Source organism: Solanum stenotomum, chromosome 1 (genome assembly GCF_019186545.1).
Source record: "Solanum stenotomum isolate F172 chromosome 1, ASM1918654v1, whole genome shotgun sequence".
Taxonomy (NCBI): Eukaryota; Viridiplantae; Streptophyta; class Magnoliopsida; order Solanales; family Solanaceae; genus Solanum; species Solanum stenotomum.
The window spans coordinates 20,809,259-20,826,958 of record NC_064282.1 but is presented as its reverse complement, the minus strand read 5'-3'; the positions used below and the strand labels follow the sequence as shown (position 1 = coordinate 20,826,958).

The 17,700-nt window shown below is 34.5% G+C and overlaps 2 protein-coding genes and 1 pseudogene across 2 annotated transcripts; all 3 read left to right on the top strand.

The window, feature by feature from the left end:
• Positions 1–2: 2 nt before the first annotated feature.
• LOC125863777 (uncharacterized) lies at positions 3–4,372 on the top strand. The gene is made up of 2 exons (XM_049543801.1): positions 3–869; positions 3,682–4,372. Exons 1-2 carry the CDS (start codon positions 177–179, stop codon positions 4,300–4,302), a joined length of 1,314 nt encoding a protein of 437 aa, XP_049399758.1. The 5' UTR covers positions 3–176; the 3' UTR covers positions 4,303–4,372.
• Positions 4,373–12,907: 8,535 nt separating this feature from the next.
• LOC125863699 (uncharacterized) lies at positions 12,908–13,620 on the top strand (annotated as a pseudogene).
• A 10-nt stretch (positions 13,621–13,630) lies between these two features.
• On the top strand, positions 13,631–14,362 carry LOC125841165 (uncharacterized). The gene has a single exon (XM_049520232.1). The coding sequence runs from the start codon at positions 13,631–13,633 to the stop codon at positions 14,360–14,362; it is 732 nt and encodes a 243-aa protein (XP_049376189.1).
• The last annotated feature ends 3,338 nt before the right edge of the window (positions 14,363–17,700 follow it).

Genomic DNA, 17,700 nt, shown 5'->3' with positions numbered 1-17,700 from the left:
CATATAGAAGATGAGATAAAATAATTTCATGAGATATCCCTGTTTGTTCCGTCCAGCGTATCAAAAGGTTTATTGTATATGATAGAGTAGTCATACGAATTAGCTAGTGTAACACTGAACTTGCTCCATAGATATCTAGTACTCGATATTCCATTGTACACTTAGAGGAAAAAATAATGGGAAGAGAGAAACGAGCTTGTCAAGGTAAACAACACTTCAGCCATCCACACATCTTGAAACCAATTGTCAATCCAACTGAAACTCTCACTTGCAATGCTTGTGAGCAACCAAACATTACTAGTAATTTCTATGGCTGCAATACCTGCCAATATTACCTCCACCAAAACTGCCTCAACGCTCCGCGTTTTCTTGATCATTCTTCTCATCCTTCTCACCACTTGACCCTTCTCCCAACTCCGACTTACTCGAATCGTTCTTACACTTGCAAGGCTTGTGCCTCTGCTGGAAATGGTTTTAGTTTTAGCTGTGCACGTTGTGAATTCGATGTCCACATGCACTGTGCTCTTTTGCCCCAAACTGTCTTCCTGTCCCAGCACCATCATCATGATCTTGTGCTCATATTTGAATCCCCTTTTTATGATGATGCCGATGATGAAAGCACCGTTTTTGTTTGTGATCTCTGTCGCGACAATGTTGATCTTAATAACTGGTTTTATTATTGTGCTGATTGTGATTTTGGTACACATCTCGAATGTGCCATTTCCAAATCTGTCAGCCAACAAGAACGTCCAAAACTGTTGGGCAACAAACCAAGAGAAAATCCTGTAGTAATCAGGAAAACAGAGGAGGTACCCATCAAGAACGAAAAAGAAATCAATCAAGAAGAAGAGGCAGAGGAAGAAGAAGAAGTAGTAGAAGAAGAAGAAGATGAAGAAGAGGAGGAAGAAGAAGCAGAAGAAGAGGAAGCAGAAGCGGAAGACGAAGAGGAAGAGAAGGAGGAGGAAGAACTCAAAATTGCAAGGCCAATACTAATTGACAAACATCCACATGAGTTGGAGCTCTGCTTTAGTTCTCCGTACGAAGATAAGGATACTCTATTTGCTTGTGATATCTGCAATATCATAATGGACTCGGACGAATCTTTGTACTATTGTGCTGATTGTGATTTCGTGTTGCACTTGGAATGTGCATCTCCTGATGCTGATGTTTCCCCCACATCACAGAAGCATCGAAATCCAAATTATCCAATTCCAAATCCAAATCGAACAGTGGAGATGATAAATTATGTGACGAATAAAGTTAAAAACAATAAAGCATTTTAGCCACCCTCATGACTTGGAACTCTCTGAAGTTCAAGAAACAGAGTAGTTAATCTGCTTAGGCTGTGAGGATAAACTGTGACAAATGCACATCCAACTGTGAATTCCCACTTCACAAATCATGCTTCGAATTGCCAAGTAAAATACAACACATACAATTCCCATCATAATCACCCTCTCACATTGTACCCTACTTTACCCGAACGAGACTGCATGTATTTTGGTTGCAATGCTTGTATTTCAGTCTTTATATCAATAAAATAAATATCATACTCCCTCTGTCCCAATTTATATGACTTACTTTCCTTTTTAGTCAGTCCCAAAAAGAATGACACATTTCTATTTTAAGTAACAATTTAGCTATAAAATGTCTATTTTACCCTTAATGAAATGATTTACAGCCACACAAATTTCTATCATTCATTTTGGACCACAAGTTTTAAAAGTCTTCCTTCCTTTCTTAAACTTCGTGCCGAGTCAAAGTACTTCATATAAAATGGGACAGAGGGAGTATTTGTTTCGATCACTTGAAGTGAAGTTTTTATCATTCTGCTTAACCATAATTTGCAAGGCAGTGTACAAATAATGATGAATGATGATGAACACAGCAATATTAATGAGAAAAATTAAGTATGAAGCGTTAACTCATTATTAGTTAAAAGGAATTCTCGTAAGATATTATCGACCGGAAGTATTACTACTACTTTCTATCAGCCTAGTTCTTATTACAACTATCAAATTATAAGAAGCACTTATTGGCCACCCAAAATCCATGGGATTACTTTTCTTGTAAATTGAAAAATAAGTCATCAGTAAATAGATAACTAACCATGAAATTTATTTAGGCTGGACTTTTTAATTATTTAGCTAAATGTAATGGAATTTCTGTTAAACTTTTTACGGATTTTAAAAAAAAGAGTTGGAAACACATGCGTGGTTTAATAAAAAAAGGTGTTAAAATTAACAGTTAGAAATTAAGAAAAATTACCTCAATACACAACTTTTTCACCATATTATCTAAAATTTCCTATCATTTGAAAAAATTACAAAAATTCCTACTCTCTCCTATTCTCGGATACATCACTTTACGCGATGTATCGGGACGTTCAGTGATGTATTCAAAACTTAGACGCGATGTATCGGTACGTTGAACGATGAATCAAGAACTAGGACGCGATGTATCAGGGTTTTGGGATGTATCCGGATTCCACCAAAATTAAGGAATTCTTGTGATTTGAAAAAGAGCAGAAATAAAATATAATTAGCTCTTCACAATTAACACTATGAAATTTGTGTAAAATTTCGAAAAAATTACCTTAGATTTTTTTTTTCCAGGCCCATGCATTTTGATGTGATGTGAAGATGAGCTACTATCAGTTAGAAGTTAGTTAATGTTAGTTAGGCTGTTAAAAGTGAAAGGGTAGATCAGTCATTTCACAATAACTAGTTGTACCTATATCATGAAATTAGTTAGGAAGATCAATTACAAGTCACACTAAGAGAGATATAAATACTGTGACTTACTCAATGTAATCTTCTTCTTCTTAATACAAAATATCTGAGATGCTTCATTGAGCTCTCATTGTTGCTCAGATTGAGCTCTTTCATTTTACCATCACATTTTAAAGAGAGTGTTTCACGCATTTTTTGCCACGTTATAGTCCATGGAAGTCAAGACTATCAAATTGCTAATTTAAGAAGTGTAAATAGGACAAAAAATAATTTCAGAAATGTGAATTGAATAAAGCACGTAAAGATTAAAAAGGTTCGAGGTATTCTTCCTGCTTTGGCCATGATTTTTTTACACTTTAAAAACACTTTTGGCAATACAGTTCTTGAAGTTGAATTTCAAAATTTTCAAGAATTTGAAAAACTTCAAAAAGATATTTTCACTCCAAATTATTCATCAAAAGTGAAAAAACAACTCCAATTTTCAAAAAAAAAAAAAAAAAAAAAAAATCATTTTGAAAACAAAAACTAGTTTTTTTTCAAATTTCACAATAAAACAAGACCAAATACCCACCCGTATTCTTAGACCATATATGAAAGTTGCTGAAAAACGTAGCACATAGGGTCCAGTACTTGAGCAACTTGCTATGGCAAGTATGGCACAAGTTGATCCAATCAAAGTCCAAAGTCTATCTTCATCTTAGACTTTTTATTTTTATTTTTTAATCATCACTCAATGCCCTTATGAAAGTAAATCAAATATATCTAAATCCGTAACACCACAAAGTCATAAGTCAACTCATTATCCCATAAATATTTTCCACAAATGTAAATTCCTTGAACCTCAATATTTGACTTTCATGTCATCAACTTGCCAAGATTTCTGTATTTTACATGCAATTTTATCTCACTTAGATTATACTCAAAGCCTCAGCTTATTGTTTACTAACGAAATTCCAACGAAATGGGAAGAGGAAAGCAGACATGTCAAGGTAAACAACACTTCAGTCATCCACACATCTTGAAACCAATTGTCAATCCAACTGAAACTCTTACTTGCAATGCTTGTGAGCAACCAAACATTACTAGTAACTTCTATGGCTGCACTACCTGCCAATATTACCTCCACGAAAACTGCCTCAACGCTCCGCGTTTTCTCCATCACTCATCTCATCCATCCCACCACTTAACCCTTCTCCCAGTTCCAACTTACTCGAATCGTTCTTATACTTGCAAGGCTTGTGGCTCTGCTGGCAATGGTTGTAGCTTTAGCTGTGCCTGTTGCGACTTTGATATCCATATGCAATGTGCCCTTTTGCCCCAAACTGTTGTCCTTCCCCAGCAACATCATCATGAACTTGAACTCATTTTTGAATCCCCTTATGATGATGACGCCGATGAAAACACTGTTTTTGTTTGTGATGTCTGTCACGACAATGCAGATCTTAATAACTGGTTGTATTATTGTGCTGATTGTGATTTTGGCACACATCTAAAATGTGCCATTTCCAAATCTGTCAGACAACAAGAACCGAAACAGAGGAAAAGAAGAGGAACCAATCAAGATACATGAAATCAATCAAAAAGAGGAAAACAGAGGTGTGACGAGTAAAGTAAAAAATCTGAAGCATTTTAGCCACTCCCATCCTTTAGAACTCTGTAAAGTTCGACAATCAAATGAGATAATCTGCTCAGGTTGTGAGGATGAACTTTGTGACACTACTGCTAATTACAAATGCACAAAATCCAATTGCGAATTCAACCTTCATAAATCATGCTTCGAATTACCAAGAAAAATACAACACAATTCCCATCCTAATCACCCTCTCACTTTGTACCCTACTTCACCCGAACGACGACTCTATTTTGGTTGCAATGCTTGTGGTGAAATACCAAACTCATTTGTCTACGAATGCCTCGAATGCAACTTTAGTCTCCATGCTAAATGTGCTACCTCTTGGCCTGAAACTGCGACTCGTGAGGATCATCAACATTCCCTTACACTCCAATATCAATGGCCTTTTCCTAGTGAAGATTCTGTGTATATATCCTGCAATGTGTGCGATGGACATTGTAATGATAGCTTATGGCTTTATTACTGTGCCGAGTGTAAACTTGGTACACACTTGAAATGTGTGACAGTTAAAAAGGAAGAAGATTCGAGCCTCCTTGAGACTGAAAAAGAACCTGTACACGAAGAAAATATGACTAATGCGGAGAGATTGATGATGGCGACTATCGAGCTTCAGGAACATCAGGCAAGGATGAATTTTCGATCTAATATGGCCCATCCAAACGCCCAATTTATGAACAATTTGTTTGGTAGCCCTTATCGTTATTACTAAGGCTTTTCTTCTTCGGAATATAAAATAAAAACTATTTTCTTATTATATGGTCTTGCCATAGGAGAAACTGTATAGTTACAAGCTAATTAGCTTTGTTGATTATTTTGGTAGTTGTTGCTTTTCCGTTCTATATATATATCTGTGCTATTTTGTTGTATTTCAATTTAATATCAATCAATAAATAAAGTCTCTTGTTTGTTTCAATAAATCTTTAATACTTGGGAAAAGGTCCCAATTTATCCCTAAACTTTATGATTTGGAGCTAATATACCCTTCGTTTAAAAAGTGGCTCATATATGTCCTTGCCGTTATAGAAATGACTCATATATGCCCTTTTACTTAACAGATTAATTTTAATAAATTAAAAATTCATTTTTTTTGCTTTAATTTAAGAAAATGCCATGTGGCTTTTAAAATACCCCACCTTCCGCCATATCCACCCGACCCAATTGGAAACAATAAAAACCCACCCGCTCAAATTAACTTCACCATTTCATTTCATTGTTTCCACCTCAACAAAAACAAAAATAAAGTTTTTTGTTAGTATCCGGTCTCATTTTGTGTTGTGAACCAAGCTGACTCGGTAAGGGCCTATGGGCTATTAAATACTTTTAATTGGGGATCTAGGCCCAATTAGTATCTCTATTAAAAAGGACTAGAAGTTAGAAGAAGGGGAAGGAAAATTATGTGAAGCGTTGGCTTTCTGATCCTCTCATCTCCCTTCTATGGTCTAGTATCTCATCCCCTTCTAGTTACCTTCTTCTATGTTAAGCTACCCGTAATTAGTGTGTTATTACTTTGTTGTGTGTATTATCCGTTGTAATTTGTATTCAGAGATAACTATAAATATCAGTGTTTGTATTGGAAATCGGGTTTGTTACATTTTGAGTGAAGACTGCTATTTTTAGGACATGAATACAGTTAAATAAATATTTTCCTTAATTGCCTCTTCTTTCGGCTATACAAGGACAAAGCTCTGAGAATGATTTCTTGATGGCTTTGTTCTGGGCATACATTTATCTCCTTTTCCAATTCAAGGGTTTCTTTTTTATCAGATTGTGTTTCCTCTCTTTATCGGGGTGCCCTCTGCTTGCTACATTTCTCAAGCAATCTGTTCTTTCTTATCCATTCTTTTTCACACTAAATGAACATGTCTGTTTAGAGATAGATTATCACTCACTGTATGCTTAAGTTATGGGTTTACGGTATATAAGCTTACCTAGTTTCCGTTTAAGATGGATCAATTTATAGACCCTAACAAAGTAAAGGTTAAATGTGCAATATATAGGATGCATAACGCATCTCTTGTAACAATATTTGATGCTTGCAAACTTTGGTCTGTTAAATGCTTGATAAATAACTGGGTTTATTGTTTTGTGGGCACTTCAGGAACTGAGGCAGATCCAAGGAAGAAGGGCACTGCTGCGGCCGCTTAAGTTTCTAAAGAGGCAGTTTGACGTTTTATTTTTATTTTGCCTTCCATTTCACCGATGAATCGAAGTTTTGAATATTTGTTTCTCAAATATCACCCGATCTCAGGATCATAGAGCTCACCGGAACCCTCACAATTTTTTTTGGTTTCATTTGAGTGTGGAAATAACGAAATGAAATGAGTTAGGTTAATTTGGGTGGGTGGGATTTTTTGTTTCCTATTGGGTCGGGTGGTATGGTGGAGTGGAAGGTGGGTATTTTAAAAGTCACATGACATTTTCTTAGATTAAAGTAAAAAAAATGAATTTTTAATTTATTAAAAAATATTCTGTTAAGTAAAAGGGCATATATGAGCCATTTCTATAACGGTAGGGCATATATGAACCATTTTTTAAATGGAGGGTATATCAGCTTCAAATCATAAAATTTATGAGTAAATCAGGACCTTTTCCCTTAATACTTTAACCATTAGCTAGAATTCAAAGTGTAAATGCATCATAAAGGAACTCTAGTTCTAGAATGTGTTTTGTCTAAGCTTATTAGGTGGTTAAACTAATTTGTACGCATTTTTTAGTCAAGTTATTGGTGAACATTATAAGTATTTATAAGACAAAATCAGTTAAAACTTGGTCATCTCCTATTTATAGTTTTAATTTTTCTGAACTTCATGATACTCTTTTTAAAACATACTCCCTCCGTCCCATTTTATATGTCATCCCTTTCTATAAATAGCTGGACCACAATACTTGTCATTTTATAAAATTTATGCATAAATTACCATTTTTCCCTATTATACCCTTGATAGAATAGTTAATTAATCTTGTCATTTATTAATAAAGTTGACTTAAGAAAACATTAAATAAGGGTAGAAGGGTAAAGTTACATCATTTCTTTGTAACATCCGGCAATTTGAAATAACTATGAAAAAGCTTGAAATTGGAAATAGTCATTTTTGGAAAAAAATTCAAAAATCTGGAAATTTGGTTAAGTGTGGGAAATCAGTGAGTTTTGGCCAACTTTGTGCAGTCATTACTCCTAGCTCAGGATGAGTTAGGAGTATTTCCAGTTATGATTGCGAATCTTGTGGAATGATCTTTCCAACGCCACTGAGTTTGCTCGATTCCGAGTTCGTATGAGCGAGTTATACCCTTTGAAAGTTGGGCAGTTGGCAGGGAATCCGTCCGGAAATTTTAAGGGCATTTTGGTCTTTTCCCTAGCTATTTCTTTTGGGGTTATATTGTTGTGTTAGGCTGATTTTTTTGGATCATTTTGTCCCATTTTAAAGAGTGAGAGCTAGGGCTTGAGAGTGAAGAGGAGAAGAAGAGGAGAAAGAGAAGATCAAGCAAGGATTTTCGTCAAGGATCGTCGTGGATATCGTCGGGGGTGATCCCTACTAGGTATGTGAGTTCTTAGTGTTGGGTTGATCCTTTCCCCCACACGCCAAACTCGTTTTATTTCCGAGAAAAACTTGGTTGGGTTGTTGAAATTGTTGGTTTGTGTTGTTGAAGTTGTTGGTTTGTGTTGTTGAAGTTGTTGGTTGTGTTGTTGGAAGTTCTTGTTGGTTTAGTACATGATTTGATTGTGTTTTTGAGTTGAATCTTTTGTATGTTGAGGGATTTTATTATCCTTAGTGTTTGGAGTTGAAACCCTTGAAGTTAGGGTGGTTTAGAGTTGGAAAAAGGAGGGAGAAAAGGTGAGTTTTCTGGGGAAAGGGGTGGCGCGTCGCGCCTGCCAGCGCGCCCCAAAAGAGCTTCTGAGCTTTCTCCCTTGGGGCGCCGCGCCTAGCAGAGCGCCAGCAGGTCCCTTCTGAGCTTCAAGGGCTGGCGCTCCGCGCCTTGCAGAGCGCCAAGGACGCCAAGTTCCCCCATTCTTTTCATACTTTCTCATGCATGTTCCTTCGTATTGTACCTATGTTTCCTAGTTGTTTCCAACACTCCAAGGTACTTCTAAACGTCAAGAACTCATCCAAAAACGTGTGATCATACACCTTGAATCCCTAATCTAATTCAAGGCGAGTTAGTATCAAGTTAAGGTGAAGTTAGAGTCAAGTCAAGCAAAGTTAAGAAGTAAGTTCAAGCAAGTCTCTAAAGCTTTTCAAGAGTCGTTATTAAACGTTTTACCTTCATTTTAAGGCTCAAGCTTCAAGTCGAGTAAAAAGTATAGAGTTCAAGCTAAGTAAAGAGTCTCAAGTTTCAAGTTAAGTCAAGAGCATAAAGTCGACACTATTTCTCAAAGGTTATTAGGGAACTATGCATTTCCCAAAGAAGTTTCTAAATGTTTTTACATTTGAGTAAGAAAGGAACATAGATTCCAAGAGAGCCTTTGGGCTAGATTTTGAGCAATTATCTCAAACTAAAGAAGTGTTTAAAACACTTATGAGCTAAAGTATATTTTTGGGAGTAGTCTTGAGCACCGAGTTGGGGACACTAGTTCATATTAACTCAACTCTCCATAAGAACCATGCGGCCAACATGGGATTTTCTCGGGTCATACTTTTGAGATGATCACGAAAGTTAAGCTAGTGGATCCACTTAGTAAAGATAGCTTCCTATATCACGGCCAGGTATAGGATGGTCTTTGGGCAACGTGAGGTAAAACGTTGTATCACCACTAGGGCTCATAGTGGTGGTTGTCGGTTAAAGAATCTCCCACTAAAAGTTATATTACTTTTATATAAGTAAAGTCGAGTTTGTTATTGTTTTATCATTAACGAGCTAAGTTGTTTACACTATTTTACAAGCTTTATATATATATATTGCATGTGTCTTATTGCTTTTCATATTGAGTTCAGTTATTCATAAGTCGAACAGAGCCAAGGTAAGTGTTCTCTTGTACTCTTTTCAAGCTTAAGTTGCGGTTTAGCTTTCCATCTCGCATACTCGTACATTCAATGTACTGATGCCAGTTGGCCTGCATCTCATGACGATGCAGATACAGGTACCCAAGATCAACATCCAGCACATCGTTGATCCAGCTGAGCACTCCAGAGTCAGTGGTGAGCCTCCTTGCATTCCGGAGGACTCAATTATTTTGTGTTCTTAGTATTGTTTTATTAGGGTGTTGCGGGGTCTATCCCAACATCCATCTCAGTATTTTAGAGGTTTTATAGACAGTCAGTCAGTTAGTTTTGAGTCTCTCATCTATGTATATATGTAAATATTCTATTTTGAGATTCGAGTTGCCTTTGTGGCCCGATTTTATAAGTTAAGTTGTTTTGTAACCTTGCTTTTGCATTGAGTTATTCTGTTGAGTTAGGTTTCCGCTGAGTTAAGAAAGCCAGGCCAAGGGTTCGCTTGGGGCCAGAAATGGTCTCCGGGTGCCGGTCCCGCCCAGGGTGTAGGCTCGGGGCGTGACATTCTTAATGCAAATGCAAAGTGAAAAGGTGACATATAAAATGGGACGGAGGGAGTAGCTTTTAATTATTTCTTTATCTATTAAAGTGTGTGTTTTTTTCTTTCTTTTCTTATGAGGTCGTGTGCAACAACCTTAACCGCATAAGCCTGGGCTGACCCTACCTCCATCCCTAGCTAGAGGAGCCGCCATCTCATAAAAAAATTTAATCTATTAGAAAAAAACACATTTTTATTTATTTAAATATGTCTTCAACATTCCCTGACATGCAAACCTAATTCTTTTGCATGGTCCAAAAACTCTGTACTTTATTGTTTTTTTTCATAACAAGCGAGCATTGATTTTTGATCTTAGGACTTCCCCTGTTATGATAACCCAATAAGAAAGTAAATTTTGAAACTAACTCAACTCTAATAACTAGCTCGGAAGGTGAGAATATGGTTCAAGACTATATAATAAAACAAATTGCTTCCTGCCTACCGATGTGAGGCAATTTGACATTATTTTATTTCCATCTTGTCTTTATAAAAATGTATAAAAGTACTTCTAAATTTATATTTTTTGAAAATATTTTTGAGGATATTTCAGTCATTTTAATAAAAAAGGTGTTTATCAACAATTTTTCACTACAAAATTGAATTAATGAGTTAGTTGTTTCTTGTACAATCCTTTTATGCTCCCATAACATAATTATTAATTAAATGCAAATAAAAAATAATTAAATGTTACCTTGTCCACAACAATTGAGGCAAGGACTAAAACACCTATAACAAAATGATTGAATGTGCAATTTTGCCTGAACAAAAGATGAAACAAGACAATTGAGAGTTCATGTGAAAGCGATTTTCGACTTAAAGATCTAGACTGCAAATTTAATTAGTTGCAATAATTAAAATTTCAAGGTCCAGAAAATGAATTAAAATTAATAAAGGTTAAATGAATTATGAGTCAAAAGTCAGCAGTATGACTATATGAATAATGGGAATACACAGTTGACTTCCAAGGAAAATATCAAAAAGTCAACTTTATCGTAACATCCATGAACAGAATACACAGTTGACTTCCAAGCATCTTCAATTTTTTTGTCCTCCCAAGTTGGCAATTTGGCAAATTGGTGGATCTACCTTATTATTTACTTTTATTATAAATGACCACCTGTAAAGCCGAATAGGGCTAACACGTCTTTTGTATTACTATTACTTTGTACTTGTTGAATAGGCTTGATCGTCTTATTTAAAAGTTTAAATTAATTATATTAGAGCTTGAAGCCTTTGTTTGTGAGTAAATGTCGTAGGATCTAGTTAAGTTTTAGTATAAAATAATTAAGTTGATTTTAAAGAAAAGTTTGGTGAATATTTTTACTTTTTTCGTTTCAATTTGCTTGTATATATAGTTTTGTTTTTTTTTTTAAAAGAATGTATATTTTTTTTTTTTTGATAATTCTTTAATTCTAAATTTCTACGTGACATGTTTAAGATGACAAAATTAAAGAATATTTTAGTACATTTGACATCTTTAACTAGTTTAAGACCTCAAAATTTAAATATCTTCTTTATTTTCTTAAACTCTATATTAAGTAAAAATCAGACAAACAAATTTGAGAAATTAACATCGTCCATGCAACACTTCAAATTAAGAAACAAATTAAAGTAGCTTTGTCCTACTAACAATGCAACAAGAAGTGGTGTTAGAATTATAGTAGGTGTGGTTTGGAACTGGTCTCAAAGAAGCAACACAGACTGATAATACGAATAGGAAAAATAATACCGGAGCCACCTTAGACGAAGGATGATCAGGTGCACACCCTTAACACAACTCATAAGAAAATTTGCATATCATTCACCAAATTCCTGGCTTTGCTACCAACTCTATAAGGGTTCTTAAAATAATGATCAAATGAAACTTTTGGAGCAGAGCACAGCCCCTTCCATCTCGGGAATCCTGCTTGTCTGGCTTCCTAGCTCAAGCTAGCATCTATTATCATATTATACTAAAAATGGAAAGCCACAAAATTAAAAGTTAAAATACCATTTTACCTTTATCATAATTAAAAATGTTATAAATATCTAATAAGTTAAATATTAAGTAATTAAAATATTTTCACAACATTTTCACCTCATAACTTAATTGCAAGCGGAAGAGTTATAAAGTGATCATATTCATCTATAAGTTACAAAGTGACCCGTTACTTATCTAATTGATTATGATATTTTGGATAAAGACTATGTCATAAATGTTACTCTTGTAACAGTAAAAACTCAGAGGACCAAATCAATATATATATATATATATATATATATATATATATATATATATAGAGAGAGAGAGAGAGAGAGAGAGAGACTTATGGTTCAAACAAGTACTTCAAATTTAGGTGAAAAAGGATAAATAAAGACAAAAAGAGACCATTGATTAGTGAAGATGAGAGCATAATGACTCGGAGAATAAACGTTTTTCATTAACTTGGTACAAAATTTTAGCATCATCATAAAGTCTTTGTGTATCTATATTGTTGTAAAATAACTGAAAAATCTCAAGAGATCTTGAAATAGTTGAGTTATAACCAATTGTGTATTTATGTTAAGGTAAGCATGGATAGACTAAAAGGACTCTATAACTGAGTTTTTACTCTTTTTGTATGTTTTGATTTTTAGTACATAGCACAAAAAAAGTCATATACTACATTATACCAAATTTATCGATTAAGTTTTTTGGATAAAGTGCAAAAACCATTACTAACATGGAAGGATGCTCTCCATTTTAATAAGTAATTTTAGTCAGTCAATATCCTAAATATATTTTTGAATGGCAATTTGCCAAATTGTTGTCAAGGACGATTTAAAAACAAAAGTACAGTAGAAGGAAACACGTTAATTGCCAACTTATTAAGCGTCATATATAGTTAAATTGATCCACTACCAATATATATTATGCTTAAACTCATAATTAATAGCTATAAATATGAATACTATTTGCCACTGTGATCACTGAGCTTGTTTGATTTCTAATTTGGCACCCCTTTATTGATTACTAAAGAAGTTCCAAAGGAAAATGGGAAGAGGGAAACAGACATGTCAAGGTAAACAACACTTCAGTCATCCACACATCTTGAAACCAATTGTCAATCCAACTGAAACTCTTACTTGCAATGCTTGTGAGCAACCAAACATTACTAGTAATTTCTATGGCTGCAATACCTGCCAATATTTCCTCCACGAAAACTGCCTCAACGCTCCGCGTTTTCTAGATCATCCTTCTCATTCATCCCACCACTTGACCCTTCTCCCAGTTCCAACTTACTCAAATCGTTCTTTTACTTGCAAGGCTTGTGGCTCTGCTGGCACTGGCTGTAGCTTTAGCTGTGCATGTTGTGACTTCGATATCCATATGCAATGTGCCCTTTTGCCCCAAACTGTGGTCCTTCCCCAGCAACATCATCATGAACTTGAGCTCATTTTTGAATCCCCTTATGATGACGAAGCTGACGAAAACACTGTTTTTGTTTGTGATGTCTGTCACGACAATGCAGATCTTAATAACTGGTTGTATTATTGTGCTGATTGTGATTTTGGTGCACATCTCGAATGTGCCATTTCCAAATCCGTCAGACAACAAGAACCGAAGAAACTGCCAGTCAACAAACCAAGAGCAAATCGAGTAATAATCAGGAAAACAGAGGAAGAACCAATCAAGATACAAGAAACCAATCAAAAAGAAGAGGACGAGGACGAGGACGAAGAAGAAGATGGAGGTTCGATGAATGAAGTCAAAAAAATGAAGCATTTTAGCCACTCCCATGCCGTGGAACTCTCTGAAGTTCAAGAAACAGAGGAGATAATCTGCTCAGGTTGTGAGGATAAACTTTGTGGCACTGCTTACAAATGTACAAAACGAAATTGTGAATTTACCCTCCACAAATCGTGCTTCGAGTTACCAAAAAAACTACAACACGATTCCCATCCTAATCATCCTCTCACTTTGTACCCTACTTTACCCGAACGAGACTCCATGTATTTTGGTTGTAATGCTTGTGGTGAAGAACCAAAATCCTTTGTGTACGAATGCCTCAAATGCAACTTTAGTCTCCATGCTAAATGTGCTACATCTTGGCCTGAAACTGTGACTCGTGAGGATCATCAACACTCTCTTGCAATCCAATATCAATGGCCTTTTTCAAGTGACGAATATGTGAATATCTTTTGTGAGGTTTGTTGTGGACTTTGCAATGATAGCAAATGGCTTTATTATTGTGGCGAGTGTAAATTTGGCACGCACCTGAAATGCGCTACAGTTAAAAAGGAAGATGGTTCAAACCTTGAGAACGAAGAAGAAGAGGAAGAGGAAGAGGAAGAGGAGGAGGGTTACGAGAATATGAGTGATGAGCAGAAATTGTTGATGCTGACGATCAAAGCTCAAGGTCAACAGGCAAGGCTTAATTTTCAAACTCAAATGGCATATATGAACGCCCAAACTATGGCCAATATGTTCCGTCATCGTTATTATTAAAGGTTTCCTTTTCTTCCTCAGAAAAGAAAATTAAAACTCTTTCCGTACTGGATCTCTCTTTCTGTATTATTTTGTTTGTAATGGTTGTGTTTCCAACACTTGTATGCATCTCAGGTATTCTAGTTATTTCGATTTGTTTTCGGTTAATATGTGTTTGTATTTCAGTTTTTGAGTACATCAAAAAAATAAATCTCTTGTTTGTTTCTATATACTCTGAAGTCAAATGTCAAGTGTAATAATTTTGCTAAACCACAAATATTTTCGAAGGTGCTATACAAACAAATACACAATAAAAGCAATAAACAAAAAATACTAACATTTCCCATCTATAAACAAAGCAACAAGGTTGATCTTACATTCTATGTTTCTGCAGTGATAGTCACTGATTGTGAAATTACCAAAATGATATTTATAACATCTTCGGATATTAATTAACAAAAACCTTTTCGATATCATTACATTGTTTTTAACATTTACAAATGATTACACTTTCATTTTTTTGTATGGTATATATACTAAACTACCACCGTACATGTTATGGGTATGGGTAGGGGTATGCTATATATGTGAGCCATGCCCGCTAGCTAGAAGTAGTTGGTGCATGGAATGTGGCAGACTATGTAGTATTACCCGGTCTTCTTCGTGATGTATTTTTCTCAGTTTTGTTAGGTGATCTGCACATTTATTATTTCCGCTCAGATTATGCATTATGGAGATTCCAAGTTCGAATAGAAGACATCAACACTCCTCGATCAGGTCGTGATTAGGGTGACTATCGACAATGTTGTTGGGAAAAATACTACAATATTGATATTGAATTGGAATTACAAAGTAGTAAATAGCTTATCACAAATACTGTGTCGTGGCAAGCCACTGCCTTGAAAGCGATTTTGGCCCGACTCCGGTGTAAATCGTAGTAGCCGGTCGCTCCCCAAGGTTCCACAGTTACTCTCAAACACATGCACTCGTGGCTGAAAGTTTGGAGATTGCCCAAAACCAATTGCCCAAAAATATTCTAAGGATAAGAAGAAAGGAGGGAAATGTTTTGTTTTATTTTCTTCATGCTTGTTAATTAGTAGAGGTTTGTTACCTCATTAAGATTAGTAAGGTAAGGCCTAGCCCCCCTTGCTTGTACTCTTCTCTTTGAGATCCTTTTCATTTTATTAATAAAACTAGCCCTAGGCACACCTTGCCTAGCGGACTTGCTTGAAAAAAAAACAAATGCACTACTTATATAGGAAATTTCTATAGGAGTTATTGTAGAGTCAAGAGTTAATTTTGATAACGCATTGTGAATGTTAATGACATTAAAGGCCATTACATCACATTCTACAGAAACTCTTGTTTTGTTTTGGAAAGGAAAATTTATTCTCTTTGTAACATATTTTACTTTGTGTTCTTTGCATTACAATAAATGAATAGGTGAGAATTAATATCACAAATGTCTCCCATACTCAGCAACATCAAGGAATCACTTGAGTCAGTCTCCGATGATGACTTTCTTCAAGTTGTAGTTATTTGTTACGACAAGCCCGTCATTTATAAATCATAGTTCTGTTGTGACTTGTGAGGCACGATGTCGTTACCACACCTAGTCACCCAATGAATTCTCCGACCCACCTCCCCTTATCATCTCTTGCAATACCTTTAAACCCTGTCAACTCTGACTTCGATATGAAACTTCCATCCGTGTTGATTTTAATAGATCCGAACCGAATAAGAGCCTGTTTGGATGGACTTTTAAGCTGGTCAAATTGGCTTTTAAGCCAGTTTTTGATTTATTAGAGTGTTTGACAATTATCAAAGTGACTTATTTTAAGTAAAAAATGACTTATTTTAAGCCAAAAGCTAAAAGCTAGGTGAGGGGAGCTTTTTTTTTTTAAAACTTAAAAGCCCTTTTATGTTGACCAAGTATATTACCTTTTTGCCCTTAATTCTTTTATACAATTTCCAAATTGCCCATATTGAATTATTATTATTATTATTTTATTTTTTTAAATGATTATTATTATTTTTTTATTATTATTATATATATTTTTAATTATTTTATTATTTTATTATTTTATTATTATTATTATTATTATCATTATTATTTTATTATTATTATTATTTTATTATTATCATTATTTTATTATTATTATTATTATTATTATTATTATTATTATTATTATTATTATTATTATTATTATTATTCCTCTTATAAATAATTTGTGGGGGTAAAGTATTATTATTATTATTATTATTATTATTATTCCTCTTATAAATAATTTGTGGTGGTAAAGAAATATGTGAATGATAGGAAAATATTATTACTTATGGATGTAAAATATAAATTAATTTTGTTTTAATATTTTTAAAGTATAAAAACCTTAAATTAATCAACTTTTCATCATGTTAACAACTTAAAGGGTATTTCAGACATTTTAATAAAAAAAAGTGTTTACCAACACTTATTTGTCAAACACATCAACAACTTTTTTTTCAATTACAACACTTTTATCCAAACACATAACTATTTATTTTAAAAATAAGTTTCAGCACTTTAAAAAGTTGCTTTTTTTTAGTCAATACAAACGGGCTCTAAATGACCAACTAATGTACCCAAGAACATCTCTGTATGACTATTGATCGTCGAATACGATGAGCATTAGTAATCAGAAGAATTACTGCTTTAAAAAAAAAGAAGAAAAGAAAAGGAATACCACATTCCAAAGCTCCATTCTTGATATTTCCCTCAATGCACGCATTAACCTCACATTATTTATCTCAGTTTTTATCGACCTAGTTAATTCTAATATATCTATGAAATTACAAAAAACACTTAATTGCCACCCAAAATCCAGAGGTTTGTACCTTAGGATCAGTAAAGTAAGATCTAGTCATCTTTGCTTGTACTTATTTCTATTGAGATTTTTTTATTTTTAATAAATGCCCGCTGGTTTGGCAAGCTAGTTGCAATAATCAAAACTTAGAATAAGATGAATTATTAGTCAATAGTCAACGGTATGATAATGAATGATGGGAATATGAACTTGCAAAGAGAAAAAGTCAATAGTGGATTCTTTTGTAACATCTATGAACATAATACAGTTGACTTCTCAAGTTTCTTTTTTCGTCCTCGCTGGCTTTGAAAAATGCAACGATGCTCCCCATTTTAATTAGTACGTAGCTGTGTCAATGTGCTAATTAAACTTTTTTTTTAATAACAATTTGTCCCAGACAACTTACAATATTGAAGAGATCAAGAAAAAGGAATGCCACTTAGTTGTTGCATGCATTGCCAACTTATTACTACTCTTCTGTTCCTAATTACTTGTCCATTTTTGAAGTGATACACT

Bases quoted from the DNA above. Each gene is read 5' to 3' on its own strand.
- LOC125863777 (XM_049543801.1), top strand. From the start codon at position 177: ATGGGAAGAGAGAAACGAGCTTGTCAAGGTAAACAACACTTCAGCCAT. The intron at 870-3,681 runs GTAGTAGAAGAA...GTTTACTAACGA, and splicing joins AGGCAGAGGAAGAAGAAGAA to AATTCCAACGAAATGGGAAG.
- LOC125841165 (XM_049520232.1), top strand. From the start codon at position 13,631: ATGAAGCATTTTAGCCACTCCCATGCCGTGGAACTCTCTGAAGTTCAA.